Below are 17,796 nucleotides of genomic sequence, written 5' to 3'. Positions count from 1 at the left end.
TAGAAATCTGCTCTATCTATCCATATCTGTCTATCCATATCGTATCTGTACCAAAAAGAATGAAAACCGGGTAGTACACCAATATATATTCTGTTCTATCTAAATATCTTGATTATTGGATCATAAAAATGATTAAATGTCTGAGGTTCACATTGTACTACAATAAATTTTTCACTTAAATATAAGCAATATGTGTGGGAGTCGGAGTCGGAGTCGTGGAGTCGGAGTTGGAGTCGGTGTAAGGGAAATTGAGGAGTCGGAGTCGGAGTCGCAGGTTTGGTTTACCGACTCCACAGCCCTGCGGTCAGCAGCACATCACATGGCTTCCACAACCATCAACCCTCCTGGCTCAGCGTTGCTCTTTGCCACCGAATTTTGCAGTCCTTATCCGTTGCTCCCAGCAACAAGGCTACACCACTGCCCGCATGCTCCACCAATTGTGAGGTAGCGCTGTCATTCAAGGTTGGGGAACACTCACTTGGCAGCAAATAAATCACATCCGGTACGAGTTTTCCATAAAACCATATCAGTCTGTGAGGTTTATTCACCATTATAAACCACAGCAGCAATATACAACGCAGCGTCCATTATATAGCTTCACATTACAGCATAGCATCCATTAAACAGGCTATTTAGCCCCAGGGTTATCTCACCCACGTCAGGGTTCCCATATGGCTGTTTCTCCAGGCTGCAGACATCCACTCACTCCTCAGGGACTCTCAGACGCTGGCCGCCATTACACACACAGCCGCTCCACAGGCTGTTAGCCAGAAGATCCTTCTCCTCACAGGACCTTCCAAACTGGACCAATCAGGTCCCAGCATTCACCCTTGTGACCTACCCTGGCCACCTTATATGGTCCGTAGCCACGCCCACTGGGTCACATGGCTATGACCTCATCACAGGTCCTTCACACACTTACAAAGCCTTTTACTATAGGCGTTTTCAGACACACCCCTGGGTGGATTTGTAGGTAACCAGAACCCGCCCATCTTTCTAGTTACCTGAAGGCTTCTCCCTTACACTTAGAAACAACACCTCAGCAATGATATTGCTGATCACACATACACAAGTCTCCATCTCAAAGCCACCCACTTTGAGATACATAACTGTCCTTCAGGATTCTGCCACTCATCCGTTCTCTTGGGTCATCCACACAGCACCCCCTAGTGGACACAGTGGTCATTACACCACACTGCCTTCTGAACATCTGTCAAGTCAGCAGTCTTGCCCATGATTGTGGAGCCTACTGAAACAGACTAAGTTACCTTTTTAAACGTTTAAGAAGTCTTTGCGGGTGTTTTGTTTGTTAATTATTCTAATTTCCTGAGATAATTGCTTTTGGCTGTAAGACAAAATCATCAACAGTAACAGAAATAAACACTTGAAATAGATCACTCTGTTTGTAATGACTCTATATAATATATGAGTTTCACTTTTTGTATTGAAAAACTGAAATAAATTAACTTTTTGATGATATTCTAATTTTGTGAGAAGCACCCGTATATAGCAAAACTAAAGTTAAGGCAGCACTCCAGGAGATGCAAAAAGGTGGATTTATTTAACCAAAACGTGCTGTCTCCGCTGCAGCAATGCAGCCTTCATCAAGCATACAAACAAAAAGGTGCAGGTAATGGAAATATTCCTGAGCCCATGCAGTGATTTGTAAGACCAAATCATGCCTACTTTCAATACAGTGCCCGTAGGTCCAGAGCATCCAATACTGGCCATCAGCCTTGTCCCTAGTGCACATAGATTCCTCCAAAATCTCTGAATCAGACTTTTGAATTTTACATTAGGGAACATTTTTCTGAAATTGTTGCACTTTTTAGACTTAGTTGATTACATATTGGTGAACCTCTGGCTATCTTTACTTCTGAGAGACTCTGCCTGTTTAACATGCTCCTTTTATACACAGTCATGTGTCTTAAAAATTTACCTTCCAGGTGTTTTTCATTAGTAACACTTACTTTTCCAGTCTTTTGTTAACCCTGTCCCAACATTTTTGAGATGTTTTGCTGTCATCAATTTGTAAAGGAGTTATTTTTTTTCAAACAAAATGAAAAAATGACTAACTTTCACCTTCTGATCCGTGATGTATGTTCTGCAGTGAAAAACTATGTGGCTATAGGTGATTTACAAATCAACACATTCTTTAAATTTTACATAGTGTCCCAACTCTTTCGGAATTGAGACTGTATAATGTATATACAGTATATTCATTTACAATACATTCATTTGTCTTTCGCAGCGAATATTTTTTTGTGCTACATCAAATTTGATCCACAGTTTACAGACACTATTTCACATACTTCTCAAAATCCCTTGGATAAACAATAGAAATGTGGACATTTTTGGAATTATTTGCATGCCAGCACCATGATGTTGCTGTTAGCCGAGACAGCACCTCATACTTATGTAGTACTAGCTGACCTAATAAGTCTTAGCCAGCCTTTCATCTTTCTGTTCCTGTATACAAACTCTGGGAGTAAAAATAAAAGACACAATGTACACCGATTGTGTCCTCTTCACTGAGCTTTTTATTGTCTTTAGTGAATCGGTCTCAGACATCAGAGACCATTCCTAAATGTTTGTTATGAGGGCTTTCCTTGGGTAAGAAATGCATACATATAAAACTTAAAAGGGAATGTATGACATACATAATTCCTATTAATCCATATCACAGTGATTACACATCAATTTTTAACTAATCTGTTTTTATACTACAATGGTAGATTATTTTATTCTATTTTCTGTACATGATTATAGGGTTTCCGTCTTGCCTAAGCTGCTGTTACAGAAGTTACATAGACCATAAACTAGTCTGGAGAGGTTCGTGGACAGCAATACGGGAGTGTTGTTGGCATACTCTGTTGTCTGTGCAGAGATCATTGTACAGGGAGGGGAAGGAGGTGAGCCAAGACCATCACCTACTGTGAATTAAGGATCCAATGTTACCTCTATATAGATGTCATCTTCCATTGCCTGTGATGATAAAATGTCTGCTGAAGTGTGTTCTGAATGGAACAGAAAATGCCATATCTATAACTAGGCAATGATTATTGGATGAACGGAGTGACTGTCACAAAGACCAATGAGATTTGCATCTCAATAAAGAAACCACTGTGGAGGAAGATTTTCTAAATGATTTTAGAGTAAAAAAAAAAAAATATATAATAGTGACAAGAAAAATGGTTTAGAGGAAAGAGACAAGGCTTCCAGTGGACCAAATGATGTGCTCTAAAAAGATTTTCTGTAAACTATGTCAGTGACAGACAGCTATTATAGCAAAGGACTATGCTCATAGTGCACGGATAAGCAAAGTTGCAAAAAAATTATTAAAATATTTGTCACACTTTACTCGAACGAACTGTGATTTAAAATGGGAAGTTAAGTCTTACTAAGGGTGGATGCACCCTGCACAACCTGCGACCATTACAGAACCACGGATTGGGTACATGTTTGCCCATTGACGTAAGAGTCCGCTTACACATGAATAATCATACTGTTTAATGTCAAAACTTCACAGGCCTCTTCAAGAGTGTTCCATAAAAAATAATGGTGACAGTGATCTAAACCTGTTGACTATGTGCCTCTTAATCTGACACCCCTGTTAGATAGATTTGTAACTAAAATTGATACATGGTGTAGACTTCCCCTCTCAGTTGTTGGGAGAGGAAATCTCATCAAAATGGTTTTAATGCCCCAACTGCTCTATATACTTCACAACTCCCCGGTGTGGATTCCGGCATGGTGCTTTCAGAGGGCTCATAGGTTATTCAGACAATTACTTTGGAAAAAAAAAGCAGGCTCGAATCCGTCTGAAATACCTACAAAGAGAAAAAACAAATGGGGGGCTGGCTATCCCGAATGCTTGGATCTACTATCTGGCAGCTCAGATTCAGCAACTGAAGGGTTGGGATCAGTGTGGTGCACTGGAGAAAAATGGGCGACTGGCAATTCAGAATAGCCCCTGGAGAGTACCAATGTATATGGTAGAAACAAATTATCTCAAGCTCCAACTCTGGCCATGATATACAAGGTTTGGGATAGAGGAAAGCACCTTTTGGGTGGTTCTGATTGCTCTTTGTTTACACCATTGTGGCATAACCCTAGTCTTCTGGAATTTCAAACTTTAGAAGGGTGCTCTGATTGGGAGGCAAAGGGGGTGATGACGGTGGCACACATTCAGTCTAATAATACATTAAAACAGTTTGAACAACTGCGCATTGAATTTGACATTCCCCATAGGTTTTTCTACAGATTTTTACAGCTCCGGCATGCGTATGCAGCTCAAATCAAAACTAGAGATCTTAGTATAGACCCTAATCCCTTGACAATGTTGGTGGGGGGCTTGGGCTCCAGAAGAGGACTGATTTCTTCCATCTATAGAATACTTCTCAATGCATTCCACGATAAGTACCCCCTTTGCACCAAAGCTCGATGGGAGGAGGATTTTGGCCAGCTCTCAGATGATCAATGGGACTATGTGTTGAGTTCAGTGCCCTGTCTTTCGCTATCCGAGGCCCAGAGATTATCGCAGGTGTATCTAATACATAGGAAATATAAAACGCCTGCGTTCTTGCACAAAATCGCAATAAGGAGTGACTCGTGCTGCCCCCGATGTAGCCTACCTGATGCACACCTTATGCATATGTTCTGGTAGTGTCCTCGGCTTGGACGGTTCTGGAATAATGTTCTGAATACGTTGGCAAGAGTTTATGGTACAAGATTGCTCCCTGATCCAAAGGTCTGTGTGCTGGGTATTATACCGGATGTTCCTGTGGAAGACCCGCTGGCGATCGGTATGGCTGGAATTCTATATATAGCACGGAAAATTATTGCCTTGCACTGGAAGCAATCTGCACCCCCGATGGTGTAGGAGTTTATTAATAGAGTCAATAGTTCTATAAGGCTGGAAAAAGGAGTGTATATTAAAAGAAAAGCTATCGGAAAATTTGATAAAATCTGGAGCCCCTGGTTTAACACCCCGGGTTTGCCATCCCAAATTTTGCTGCTGGAGAATCTGTTCCTTATGCTTCGTTAATTATGGTTCCCCTCACTCCCTCTTGGTTCCATATGATCTCTTGCTTTATGAATAGGTTTCATGAATATGTCTATTGCTCATTTTGTACTATGTGCCTGACTGTTCATAGTTCCATGCTGTACAAGTCTTATCTTGTTTCATATTGTCCCCATTAAAAATTGTTGTTTTTTTTTGATTGTTTTTTTGTGTTTCTCCCTTTTTTCTACTATACATTTATAGGTCATATTCTAAGGGTCCCACGGTTATATTAGTTATAATTTGATAATGGGGGGGGGGGGGGGGGGGTAGGGTTGTGTATAAGAGGTATGTCTCAAATCTGTATGTTAAAACTGTGTGTGCCTTGTCTCAATTTTGTAAGTTAAAACTGTTTAATAAAAATAATCTGATTTAAAAAAATGGTGACAGTGATAAGTGATGTGACATATTTCTCTGGATTGCGGTTACAATTGGGGCGATAACTGGAAGGTGTATAGACAATTTTTTTTGACTTTCTGACAATCAGAAGGCGTAATATCATAAAAAAAGGTCCAACTTATTTCCAAAGTAGATTACCGTATTTTTCACATTATAAGACGCACTTTTTTTCCCCCAAATTTGGGGGGAAAATGGAGTGCATCTTATAATGTTTATATACCTTATTGGTACCGTTGCTCCAGGCTGGGATTAGGGGGTGTCTCCGGTGCGGCCGGGGCTCTGATGACATTTTGTGAAAGGCCAGAGCCCTGGCAGTTCCATGGATTCCTGTGCGTTGGACTCCGGGAAAATGGCCGCCGGGGACATCCACAGCAGCACCACCGGACACCCCCGTAGCATCGCTGGACACCCGCAGCAGCACGCCGCATATTGGAACACTCCCTCATCCCAGCCTGCAGCATCACCCCACTCCTGTCTCCTCTAGCAGCGATCCTGGGACCCAGCTTCACCGCAGCCACCATCCCCAGTAAGCAATAAAGTGCATGGAATATATAAGAAGCACCACCATTTTGTTAAAAAAAATGTTTTCCTATTTTTCTCCTCAAAATTTGGTATGCGTTTTATAATCCGGAGCGTGTTATAATCCGAAAAAAACGGTATTATACATTCTGATTGGCATATACTGCGGAATGTACAATTGTAGCAACTGGAGACTTCACTGCTTAAGGTCAAATGACCTTTTAAATATTTTTCAGCTTACCTTGGAGATGGGAAGATCTGCAATCAGCAGCATGTGCTTTCTCCATGATGGACAAGATCTTTTCTTCTAGATCCGAACGTAGTGTAGACATTTCAGCAGACAAACCCCGTGATGGCTCAGATAAGTGTTCTTTATTCACAGGCTTCATATTTACCATTAGGGGGGAAAGGTAGAGAGGGATTAGCCTTTTAATGTCAAACTGTAAAGAATTGTAAATATCAAAAGGTAATAACCCAAAAGTTTAAGAACCTGCAGTAAAATTTCCTCCTCTCACTTCAATTACAAAAAAAACAAAACAACAAAAACAACAAAACTGAAATTGTGTATAAATAAAAAAATAGGTTCTTACATGTGGGTCTACAATTTTCTATGAAAGTATAGGGAAAAAAAGATGCAACTGCGAACACGGCTAAAGAATATTTACCAAACTTGACCCCCAAAAATATCCAAATACCAGTACTTAGTATAGTAGTATAGTAATGAGCTAGCAAGCAAGTATATTAGTATTGAATGCAGACTAATGGACCAACTCTCATTGCATAAAGTAAACTGTGGCACTGTATAACTCTTAATGTTTTTTTTTAAATATCTTTTTTTTATCCCATAAGTTTCCAAAAGGTTGCTCCAGATGATTGCTTACAGCCTGCAGTGGCGAAGACACGACTACAGCGCACTTTACCACTGCAACCAATCCTTTGGATCAGTACCTCTGTAGATGACATGAGGCGCTAAATCCAGGGATTAACTGCAGTGGTCAAATCACTGCTGCAACCTGTTAACAATAACAGGCAGTAGCGGTGGAGAGCCGTCGTTGGAGAAGAGGCCGCAGAGTAAACCTCTGTTTTACACTTTTAACCACTAGAAACCCCTTTAAAGTCTCTTAAAAAATGTGGTTCTTTTGAGTTTTTACAGAGAGCTACACCAGCCACAATCAGTAAATGAGTCTGTGCTACGATTGTAAATCAGCTTGTGTCAGCTCATAGGCTAACAAGGAACTGTGAGAAATCAGTGTCCTCTGGCTGCCCTGCTCACGGTACAGCCACTTATAACGAGAGTTTTTCCAGTAACGCCATATTAAAGTATTTATTAAAATACTCTCTACCACGCTTCCCAAAAGATTATCACATTTAAGCACTTCCAAAGGAATAACATGATTTAATCATACATGCAAGAGATGTACAGTACGAGCTGAGAAAATTACTACTACGTACAATTACTCTTTCACACATACCACTTCTATTAAAGATAATCTGTCAGCAGGTTTTTGCTATGTAATCTGGGAACAGCATATATCCATATATAACTAACAAAATAAAGTAGCACTCTTTGACACGCAAACATGAAATATATGAAATTTGAATTGCATTACTGCTCTAGAAAATAGGAAAAATTGAGAATACTTTTGTGCATAAACTGGCCAATTCATGTGTACCCGACAGCCATGATAAGTCCAGCAGCCACATCGGAAGTCCGTGTACTGCAGACCTCCTCCATCCTGCTTGGGTGCTCTGCCTATCTTCCATTAGTAGGCACATAGCAATGTCATGAGGGTGTCTTGCCACAACGATGAGGTAATGCTGGGCCTACTTATCAGAGGCAGCACCAGCTATCTAAAGAGATAAGAGGTGGTCTGCAAAGGTCATCTGCCTAATAAGGGTCCCATTACACATAGCGACGCTCCAGCGATCCCGACAACGATACGACCTGGTAAGGATCGCTGGTGCGCCGCTACATGGTTGCTAGTAATAAATCACTATGAAGATGCCTCTATAACAATGAATAGAATACCATCAACAATTCATAAATCACAATGTCAACCCTGGAAATGTGAAAAAACCGGGCTATAGACCAAATGGTATTATAAAAAGATATATTTTTATTTATCAAAAACATTAAAAATATATATATGGCAAGAGAGATGTACATATCAAAAACAGGGATATAAATTACCCATGAGGTTTCTCACAACCATCAACAACAAGGATATTAACATTTCAACAAAGTTGTAAATGAATACCGCTTCAGAAACTGTGTCTTAAAAAACCGTTGAAGCAAATGCGAAACGCCCGTCGGGGCGGAGGGACGCCCGGGGGACTCCACATCAACCACATGGTACGATTGCTTCATTCCACATGAATATTTATCATTGCTCCGTGATTATTACTATACCGCTAGTTCTCAGTACGATGCCTTGAGTTTGATATTGTGTGCATATGCTGTCATTTGGGGCATATATTCCTTGCTATGCTGTATTTTATAATCGCCATTATAGGATGTTACTGCCATTCAGACAGCATCCATATAGGTTTTGCCACAGTTTAGGCACTCATATATAGCGGTTATTTTTGCATGTTATAACAATGGCATTTTTTGGAGTGATTATTTTACATCCCTACATGGGAATCTTTTAATAAAATACACCATACACAGCGTTTTTGTATTCCATTCATGTAGGTTTTTTAAGACACAGTTTCTGAAGCAGTATTCATTTACAACTTTGTTGAAATGTTAATATCCTTGTTGTTGATGGTTGTGAGAAACCTCATGGGTAATTTATATCCCTGTTTTTGATATGTACATCTCTCTTGCCATATATATATTTTTAATGTTTTTGATAAATAAAAATATATCTTTTTATAATATGGTTGCTAGTAAGCTGTCAAACAGACAGATCTACTCAACGACGCAGCAATGATACGGAGATCCGTATAACGACCTCGGCGGTCGTTGGGACTTTGTCACACAGCAGCTATTCTGACAACTCAGACCTCGATAGGCGTGCTTCACCAATTGGAGCTATGGGGGCGTTGAAAAGACTAAGCAAAATAACGCCTGCGTCCCTGAGTTCGGAGAGAGTCGGCAACGAGTTCGCTCGTCGTTGTTATGGCATCAAACACAGCAATGCATGCCGGCTAGTGGGACACCAACGATCAAAAAAGGCGAGGTCGCTGTTGCGTCACAAAACCTGTGACGTTTCAGCGATCTCGCTAATGATCTCGCTATGTCTGAAGTACCCTTTAGGACTTCTTATGGGGATCCTGGACAGAGGTCTAGCAAATTAATAAATTTATCTCTACTGATAAGGTAATTATACATGGACAACTCGCTCCATTTTGGCTCATGGAGTCCAAAGGCTTTAAAAGGCTACATGGATAGAATCTGCTTTCATACTTCCAAGATGATCAATGCTGCCAACTTTTTTTATTTGGGACAACGATAAACAAAAATAATCATGAACAAATCTTGAAAACTATTATAAAATCATAAAACTTATGTAAATTTGATAATATATGACTGTAGGTGAGAATACTAATATGAAGGCATGAGAACTAGCATTTACTGCAAAATTATAAAAGCTGTAATCATCACCTGGACAAGATCCTTCAACAAAAAGAAAAAAATCCACAACAATTTTTTTTATATAGACACTATAAAGAAGCCCCATATTATTGCCAACTGTATAGTAATTTATGCTGGCTGGCAACCCTGCCAAGGCCTCTAAGAAAGAAGGGTTTGTTGCCATAGGGCAGGGGTGAGGAACCTTCATCACACGGACCGTAAAAAGCTTGTGACGTCCTTTTCTCCAGCCCCATGACAGAATCTCAAGAATCGCAAAGCTCGGGCCATTGACTGGCAAAATTATGGCCTCCGGCCCTTTATTTGCTCCAGACACTGCATGCACATGTATGCAGCATTCACTATTGAATGCTGCAGCACATGCAATGAAGGATTATGTCCTAACAAATGCCAGACAATGTGGGTGGAGTCAGAATGCCATTTTAACAAGCTTTGACAAAGAATGGTCACACTTGAAATGTGTCTCTTTTTGTATACCTTGCCTTGAATACTATTTTAACATTTTGATGGAATAAAGTCTTGAACCAAAATATTTTTTTACCAGGAGATGGATTTTGTTTTCTATTGTTACTGTATAAAAGTAGCTTGTTTTCTTTTTGATAGTGCACTTACTTTTAACATTGTAAGAGGCCTCTATCTAAATATATAAAAACTACAGTTGTGCTCAAAAGTTTACATACCCCAGCAGAATTTTTGCTTTCTTGGCCTCATAACACCAAAACTTTTTCTCCACTCATGGTTAGTGGTTGGGTGAAGCCATTTATTGTCAAACTACTGTGTTTTCTCTTTTTAACCCCTTTCTGACATCAGACATACTATCCCGTCCATGGGACCCAGGCCCCTATGCCCATGGACGGGATAGTACGTCTAGCGCGATCAGCGGCGCCCACGTGGTGAGCGCCGCTAATCGCGGCCGGGTGTCAGCTGATAATCACAGTTGACACCCGGCACGTGTCAGAGGCGGTCACGGACCGCCCCCGACGTTAACCCCTTGCACACCGCGATCAAACATGATCGCGGTGTATCGGGGGTTGAAGGGAAGCATCGGCAGGGAGGGGGCTCCCTCCGTGCTTCCCTGAGCCCCCCACGGCAGCGCAATGTGCAGCGCTGCTGCAGGGGGATCCTTCCCGGCAGGCCCCCGAATTCAAGATGGCGACGGGGGCCTTCAGGGGCCTGCAGGGAGCTGGCTTCCTCTGTGCCTGCAAAGCGCAGGCATGAGCAAGTCTGCAGCAGTGCCTGTGACAGATCACTGATCTGTCACAGTAATCTGTGATGTGACAGATCAGCGATCTGTCACAGGACAGTGATGTCCCACCTGGGACTAAGTAATAAAGTTAAAAAATAAAAAAAAAGAGTGTTAAAATAATTTTGAAAAAATTGCCAAATAAATTTGAAAAAAAAAAAAATAAAAAATTCCCCCAATAAATCCATTTTTTGGAAATAAAAAAAAAACAATAAAAGTACACATAATAGGTATCGCCGCGTCCGTAACGACCTGCCCTATAAAACTGTCTTATTAGTTAACCCCTTTAGCGAACCCTTAAAAAATAAAAAACGAAGTAAAAAATAATGATTTATTATCATGCCGCCAAACAAAAAGTGCAATAACGTGCGATCAAAAAGACGCATATAAATATCCATGGTACCGCTGAAAAAGTCATCTTGTCCCGCAAAAAACGAGCTGCCATACAGCATCATCAGCGAAAAAATAAAAAAGTTATAGCTCGCAGAATAAAGCGATGCAAAAATAATTATTTTTAATATAAAATTGTTTTCATTGTATAAAACCGACAAAATATAAAAAAACAACCTAAATGAGGTATCGCTGTAACCGTACTGACCCGAAGAATAAAACCGCTTTATCAATTTTCCTGCACGCGGAACGGTGTAAACGCACCCCCACCAAAAGAAATTCATGAAACGCTGGTTTTTGCTCATTCTGCGTCCCAAAAATTGGAATAAAAAGCGATCAAAAAATGTCACTTGCCCGAAAATGGTACCAATAAAAACGTCAACTCGTCCCGCAAAAAATAAGACCTCACATGACTCGGTGGGTCAAAATACGGAAAAATTATAACTCTCAATATGTGGTGATGCAAAAACTATTTTTACAATAAAAAGCGTCTTTTAGCGTATGACAGCTGCCAAACATAAAAACCCGCTATAAATAGTAAACCAAACCCCCGTTATCACCCCCTTAGTTAGGGAAAAATAATAAAATTAAAAGAAAATGTATTTATTTCCATTTTCCCATTAGGGTTAGGGCCAGGGTTAGGGCTGAGATTAGGGTTAGGGGTGTGTTGGGATTAGGGTTGGAGTTAGAATTGCAGTGTCTTCAGTCTGCAGTGTGATTTCTACAAGTGTGTTCTAGAAGTGTGAAGATTAATTTAAGAATTAAAACCAGAATTGAACCAGAAGGGAACTGAAGGTAACTGTACACAGTCACTGTAAACAATGTTTCTGTTTGTTTTCACCCCTATAATCCTTCACTTTCTGCTAATTCCCCTAATCCCTACTCCTAGTAAGGAACTGTTCATCTCTTCTTCAATCCTCCCCATCCACCTCACCTCCGCCTCAAAACTGTTCCTTAACATACAATCCTCTGTCTCCAAACACAGACAGCCCCCTCATTCCCTCTCCTGCTCCCACCTGCTAACACTTTCTCTGCTCCTTCTCACTGCTGGTGATATCTCCCCAAATCCTGGTCCTCCTCACCACATTCCCACAGTCATTTCTACCTCCCATCCACGCTCTATCACAACCTTCCGTAACCTCTCCAACCTTATACCCATTCACCCAGCCACCACTTCCCCAGTCCCACTAACAGGAGCTCTGTGGAACGCTCGCTCTGTCTGCAACAAGCTTTCCTACATCCATGATCTTTTTGTTACTACCAAACTTTCCTTCCTCGCCATCACCGAAACCTGGCTCACCCCTTCTGACACAGCCTCTCCTGCTGCACTTTCATATGGTGGCTTCCACCTTTCTCACCCCCCCGGCCCCAGCAGCAAACATGGCGGAGGAGTTGGTTTTCTCCTGTCAGATACCTGCTCCTTCACCCTAATCCCACTGCCACCCTCTGTTACCCTCCCTTCCTTTGAGGTGCACTCTGTGCGCATCTACTCCCCCTCCAAACTCCAACTGGCTGTCATCTACCGCCCCCCAGGGCCAGCCACCACCTTCTTTGACCACTTCACCACCTGGTTACTTCATTTCCTTTCCGCGGACATCCCTACTATCATCATGGTCGACTTCAACATCCCCATTGACACTTCCCTCTCAGCTGCCACTAAACTCCTATCTCTCACTTCCTCCTTCGGCCTCACTCAATGGTCTTCTACAGCCACCCACAAAGATGGCCACACACTGGACCTCATCTTCACCCGCCTCTGCTCCCTATCTAACCTCTCTAACTCACCTCTTCCTCTCTCTGACCACAACCTTCTCACATTCTCTTCCCTCTTCATTCCATGTCTACAATTCCCACCCCACAAACTCTCACACCCTCGCAGAAATCTTAAACACCTTGACCTACACTCATTCTCTGAATCCCTTCTCCCTCTCACAGATATAAGTTCCTTACACAATGCGGATGACGCTGCCGCTCTATATAACACCACAATAGCTGTAGCTTTGGAATCCGCTGCCCCACTTACACATACCAAAGCTCGCAAAATCAACAGACAGCCCTGGCACACCAGCCTGACCAAAGAGCTGAGGTGAGCTTCCAGGGCTGCTGAGCGCAGATGGAAAAGATCCCACTCCAACGAGCACTTCATCGCATTCAAACAGTCCCTCACTACTTTCAAGACCACACTCGCCACAGCTAAACAAACCTACTTCTCATCTCTCATATCCTCCCTGTCTCACAACCCTAAACAGTTATTCAACACCTTCAATTCTCTCCTCCGCCCCCCCAGCACCTCCTCCCTCCCCACTCATCTCAGCTGAAGACTTTGTCTCATTTTTCAAGCAGAAGATTGATAACATCAGAGAAAGTTTTGGTCAACAACCCCCAGAACCCTTCCTCCCGACTTCCCAGCCCTCCACCTTCAAAACCAACTTCTCCACCATTACAGAAGATCGACTCTCCACTCTACTCTCAAGATCACATCTCACCACCTGTGCACTCGACCCGATCCCATCCCACTTCATACCAAACCTCACCACAGTCTTCATCCCAACCCTAACCCATCTCTTCAACCTATCACTAACAACTGGTGTTTTCCCCTCAAGCTTTAAACATGCCTCCATCACACCTATCCTCAAAAAGCCCTCTCTTGACCCATCCTCTGTATCTAGCTATCGCCCTATATCACTTCTCCCCTACGCCTCCAAGCTACTGGAACAACACGTCTACCTTGAACTGTCCTCCCATCTCTCTTCTTGCTCCCTCTTCGACCGCTTACAATCTGGCTTCCGGTCACACCACTCCACTGAAACTGCCCTTACTAAGGTCACCAATGACCTCTTAACCGCCAAGAGCAAGCGACACTACTCTGTCCTCCTCCTCCTGGACCTGTCGGCTGCCTTTGACACAGTGGACCATTCCCTATTATTACAGACCCTCTCATCCCTCGGCATCACAGACTTGGCCCTATCTTGGATCTCATCATACCTAACAGACCGGACATTCAGCGTCTCCCACTCACACACCACCTCCTCACCTCGCCCCCTATCTGTCGGAGTCCCACAAGGTTCAGTCCTTGGGCCCCTGCTGTTCTCTATTTACACCTTTGGCCTGGGACAGCTCATAGAATCTCATGGCTTTCAGTATCATCTCTACTCTGATGACACACAGATCTACATCTCTGGACCAGATATCACCTCCCTACTAACCAGAATCCCTCAATGTCTGTCCACTATTTCATCCTTCTTCTCCGCTAGATTTCTGAAACTCAACATGGACAAAACAGAATTCATCATCTTTCCCCCATCTCACGTGACCCCCCCTACGAACCTATCAATTACAGTAAATGACTGCCCACTCTCCCCAGTCCCACAAGCTCGCTGCCTCGGAGTAATCCTTGACGCTAATCTCTCCTTCAAACCACATATCCAAGCCCTTTCCACTTCCTGCCGACTTCAACTCAAAAATATTTCACGAATCCGTTCATTCCTCACCCAAGAATCTGCAAAAACCCTAGTCCATGCCCTCATCATCTCTTGCCTTGACTACTGCAACCTCCTGCTCTGTGGCCTCCCCTCAAACACTCTCGCACCCCTCCAATCTATTCTATACTCTGCTGCCCGACTAATCCACCTGTCCCCCCGCTATTCCCCAGCATCTCCCCTCTGTCAATCCCTTCACTGGCTCCCAATTGCCCAGAGACTCCATTACAAAACCCTAACCATGACATACAAAGCCATCCACAACCTGTCTCCTCCATACATCTGTGACCTCGTCTCCCGGTACTTTCCTGCACGCAACCTCCGATCCTCACAAGATCTCCTTCTCTACTCCCCTCTTATCTCCTCTTCCCACAATTGCATACAAGATTTCTCTCGCGCATCACCCCTACTCTGGAACTCTCTGCCACAACATATCAGACTCTCACCTACCATCGAAACCTTCAAAAAGAGCCTGAAGACCCACCTCTTCCAACAAGCCTACAACCTGCAGTAACCACCGATCGACCAAACCGCTGCACGACCAGCTCTACCCTCGCCTACTGTATTAACACCCATCCCTTGTAGATTGTGAGCCCTCGCGGGCAGGGTCCTCTCTCCTCCTGTACCAGTTATGATTTGTATTGTTTAAGATTATTGTACTTGTTTTTATGTATACCCCTCCTTACCTGTAAAGCGCCATGGAATAAATGGCGCTATAACAATAAATAATAATAATAATTGGGGGTTTCCACTGTTTGGGCACATCAGGTGCTCTCCAAATGCAATATGGCGTCTGATCTCAATTCCAGCCAATTCTGAGTTGAAAAAGTCAAATGGTGCTCCTTCCCTTCCAAGCTCTGCCATGCGCCCAAACAGTGTTTTACCCCCACATGTAGGGCATCAGCATACTCAGGACAAATTGCAAAATAACTTTTGGGGTCCAATTTCTCCTGTTACCCTTAGGAAAATAAAAAATTGGGGGCAAAAATATCATTATGTGGAAAAAAATGATTTTTTTATTTTCACGCCCGGGCGTTATAAACTTCTGTGAAGCACTTGGGGGTTCAAAGTGCTCACCACACATCTAGATAAGTTCCATGGGGGGTCTAGTGTCCAAAATGGGAACACTTGTGGGGAGTTTCAATAGTTTAGGTACATCAGGGGCTCTCCAAACGCACATGACATCCGCAGACCATTCCATCAAAGTCTGCATTCCAAAACGTCACTACTTCCCTTCCGAGCCCCGACGTGTGTCCATACAGTAGTTTTCTCCCACATATGGGGTGTCAGCGTACTCAGGACAAATTGGACACTTTTGGGGTTCAATTTCTCCTGTTACCCTTGGGAAAATAAAAAAAATTGGGGACTAATTGATCATGTTTGTGGAAAAAATACAATTTTTTTATTTTCATGCCCGGGCATTATAAACTTCTGTGAAGCCCTTGGGGGTTCAAAGTGCTCACCACACATCTAGATAAGTTCTGTCGGGGATCTAGTGTCCAAAATGGGGTCATTTGTGGGGAGTTTCAATAGTTTAGGTACATCAGGGGCTCTCCAAACGCACATGACATCCGCAGACCATTCCATCAAAGTCTGCATTCCAAAACGTCACTACTTCCCTTCCGAGCCCCGACGTGTGCCCATACAATAGTTTTCTCCCACATATGGGGTATCAGCGTACTCAGGACAAATTGGACAACAACTTTTGGGGTCCAATTTCTCCTGGTACCCTTGGGAAAATAAAAAAAATTGGTGACTAAAAGATCATGTTTGTGGAAAAAATACGAATTTTTTAATTTCACGCCCGGGTGTTATAAACTTCTGTGAAGCCCTTGTGGGTTCAAAGTTCTCACCACACATCTATATAAGTTCCTTAGGGGGTCTAGTTTCCAAAATGGTGTCATTTGTTGGGGGTTTCCACTGTTTTGGTACATCAGGGGTTTTCCAATCGCGACATGGTGTCCGATCTCAATTCCAGCCAAAAACGTCAAATGGCGCTGCTTCCCTTCCAAGCTCTGCCATGCGCCCAAATAGTGGTTTACCCCCAGATGTGGGGTATCAGCGTACTCAGGACAAATTGCACAACAACTTTTAGGGTCCTGTTACCCTTGGGAAAATAAAAATTGGGGGTGAAAAGATCATTTTTTGTGGAAAAAATATGATTTTTTAATTGTACCGCTGTACGTTATAAACTTCTGTGCAGCCCTTGTGGGTTCAAAGTTCTCACCACATATCTAGATAAGTTACTTGGGGGGTCTAGTTTCCAAAATGGGGTCACTTGTGGGGGGTTTCCACTGTTTAGGTACATCAGGGGCTCTCCAAACGTGACATGGCGTCCGATCTGAATTCCAGCCAATTTTGCATTGAAAAAGTCAAACGGCGCTCCTTCCCTTCTGAGCTCTGCCATGCGCCGAAACAGTGGTTCCCCCCCACATATCAGATATCAGCATACTGAGGACAAATTGCACAATAACTTTTGCAGTCCAATTTCTCCTGTTACCCTTGGTAAAATGAAAAAAAATTGAACCTGAAGTATTTTTTTTGTGAAAAAAAGTTAAATGTTCATTTTTTTTTAAATATTCAAAAAATTCCTGTGACGCACCTAAGGGGTTAATAAACTTCTTGAATGTTGTTTTGAGCACCTTATGGGGTGCAGTTTTTAGAATGGTGTCACTTTTGGGTATTTTCTATCATATAGACCCCTCAAAGTGGCTTCAAATGTGATGTGGTCCGTAAAAATAAAATGGTGTTGCAAAAATGAGAAATCGCTGGTCAATTTTTAACCCTTATAACTTCCTAACAAAAAAAAAATTTTGGTTCCAAAATTGTGCTGATGTAAAGTAAACATGTGGGAAATATTACTTATCAAGTTTTTTGTGTGCCGTATCTCTGTGATTTAAGGGCATAAAAATTCAAAGTTGGAAAATTGCGAAATTTTCCAAATTTCCGTTTTTTTCACAAATAAACGCAAGTTATTTGAATGAAATTTTACCACTAACATGAAGTACAATATGTCACGAGAAAATAATGTCAGAATCACCGGGATCCATGGAAGCGTTCCAGAGTTATGACCTCATAAAGGGACAGTGGTCAGAACTGTAAAAAT

At 42.4% G+C, this 17,796-nt stretch overlaps 1 protein-coding gene across 5 annotated transcripts in view; it reads right to left on the bottom strand.

The window, feature by feature from the left end:
• Nucleotides 1-17,796, bottom strand: part of LOC141101628 (uncharacterized) — a 271,446-nt gene that overhangs the window by 120,333 nt on the left and 133,317 nt on the right. For all 5 annotated transcript variants that reach the window (XM_073590816.1, XM_073590818.1, XM_073590817.1 and 2 more), the window contains one exon: nt 6,222-6,363. In XM_073590816.1, the coding sequence (XP_073446917.1) occupies nt 6,222-6,363 (142 nt within the window). The remainder of the gene's footprint in view (nt 1-6,221; nt 6,364-17,796) is intronic.

This window comes from Dendrobates tinctorius, unplaced genomic scaffold (assembly GCF_039654945.1).
Source record: "Dendrobates tinctorius isolate UK_male_01 unplaced genomic scaffold, ASM3965494v1 ptg000120l, whole genome shotgun sequence".
Classification (NCBI taxonomy): Eukaryota; Metazoa; Chordata; class Amphibia; order Anura; family Dendrobatidae; genus Dendrobates; species Dendrobates tinctorius.
The sequence above is the reverse complement of the archived record's forward strand: the minus strand, read 5'-3'. Positions and strand labels throughout refer to the sequence as shown.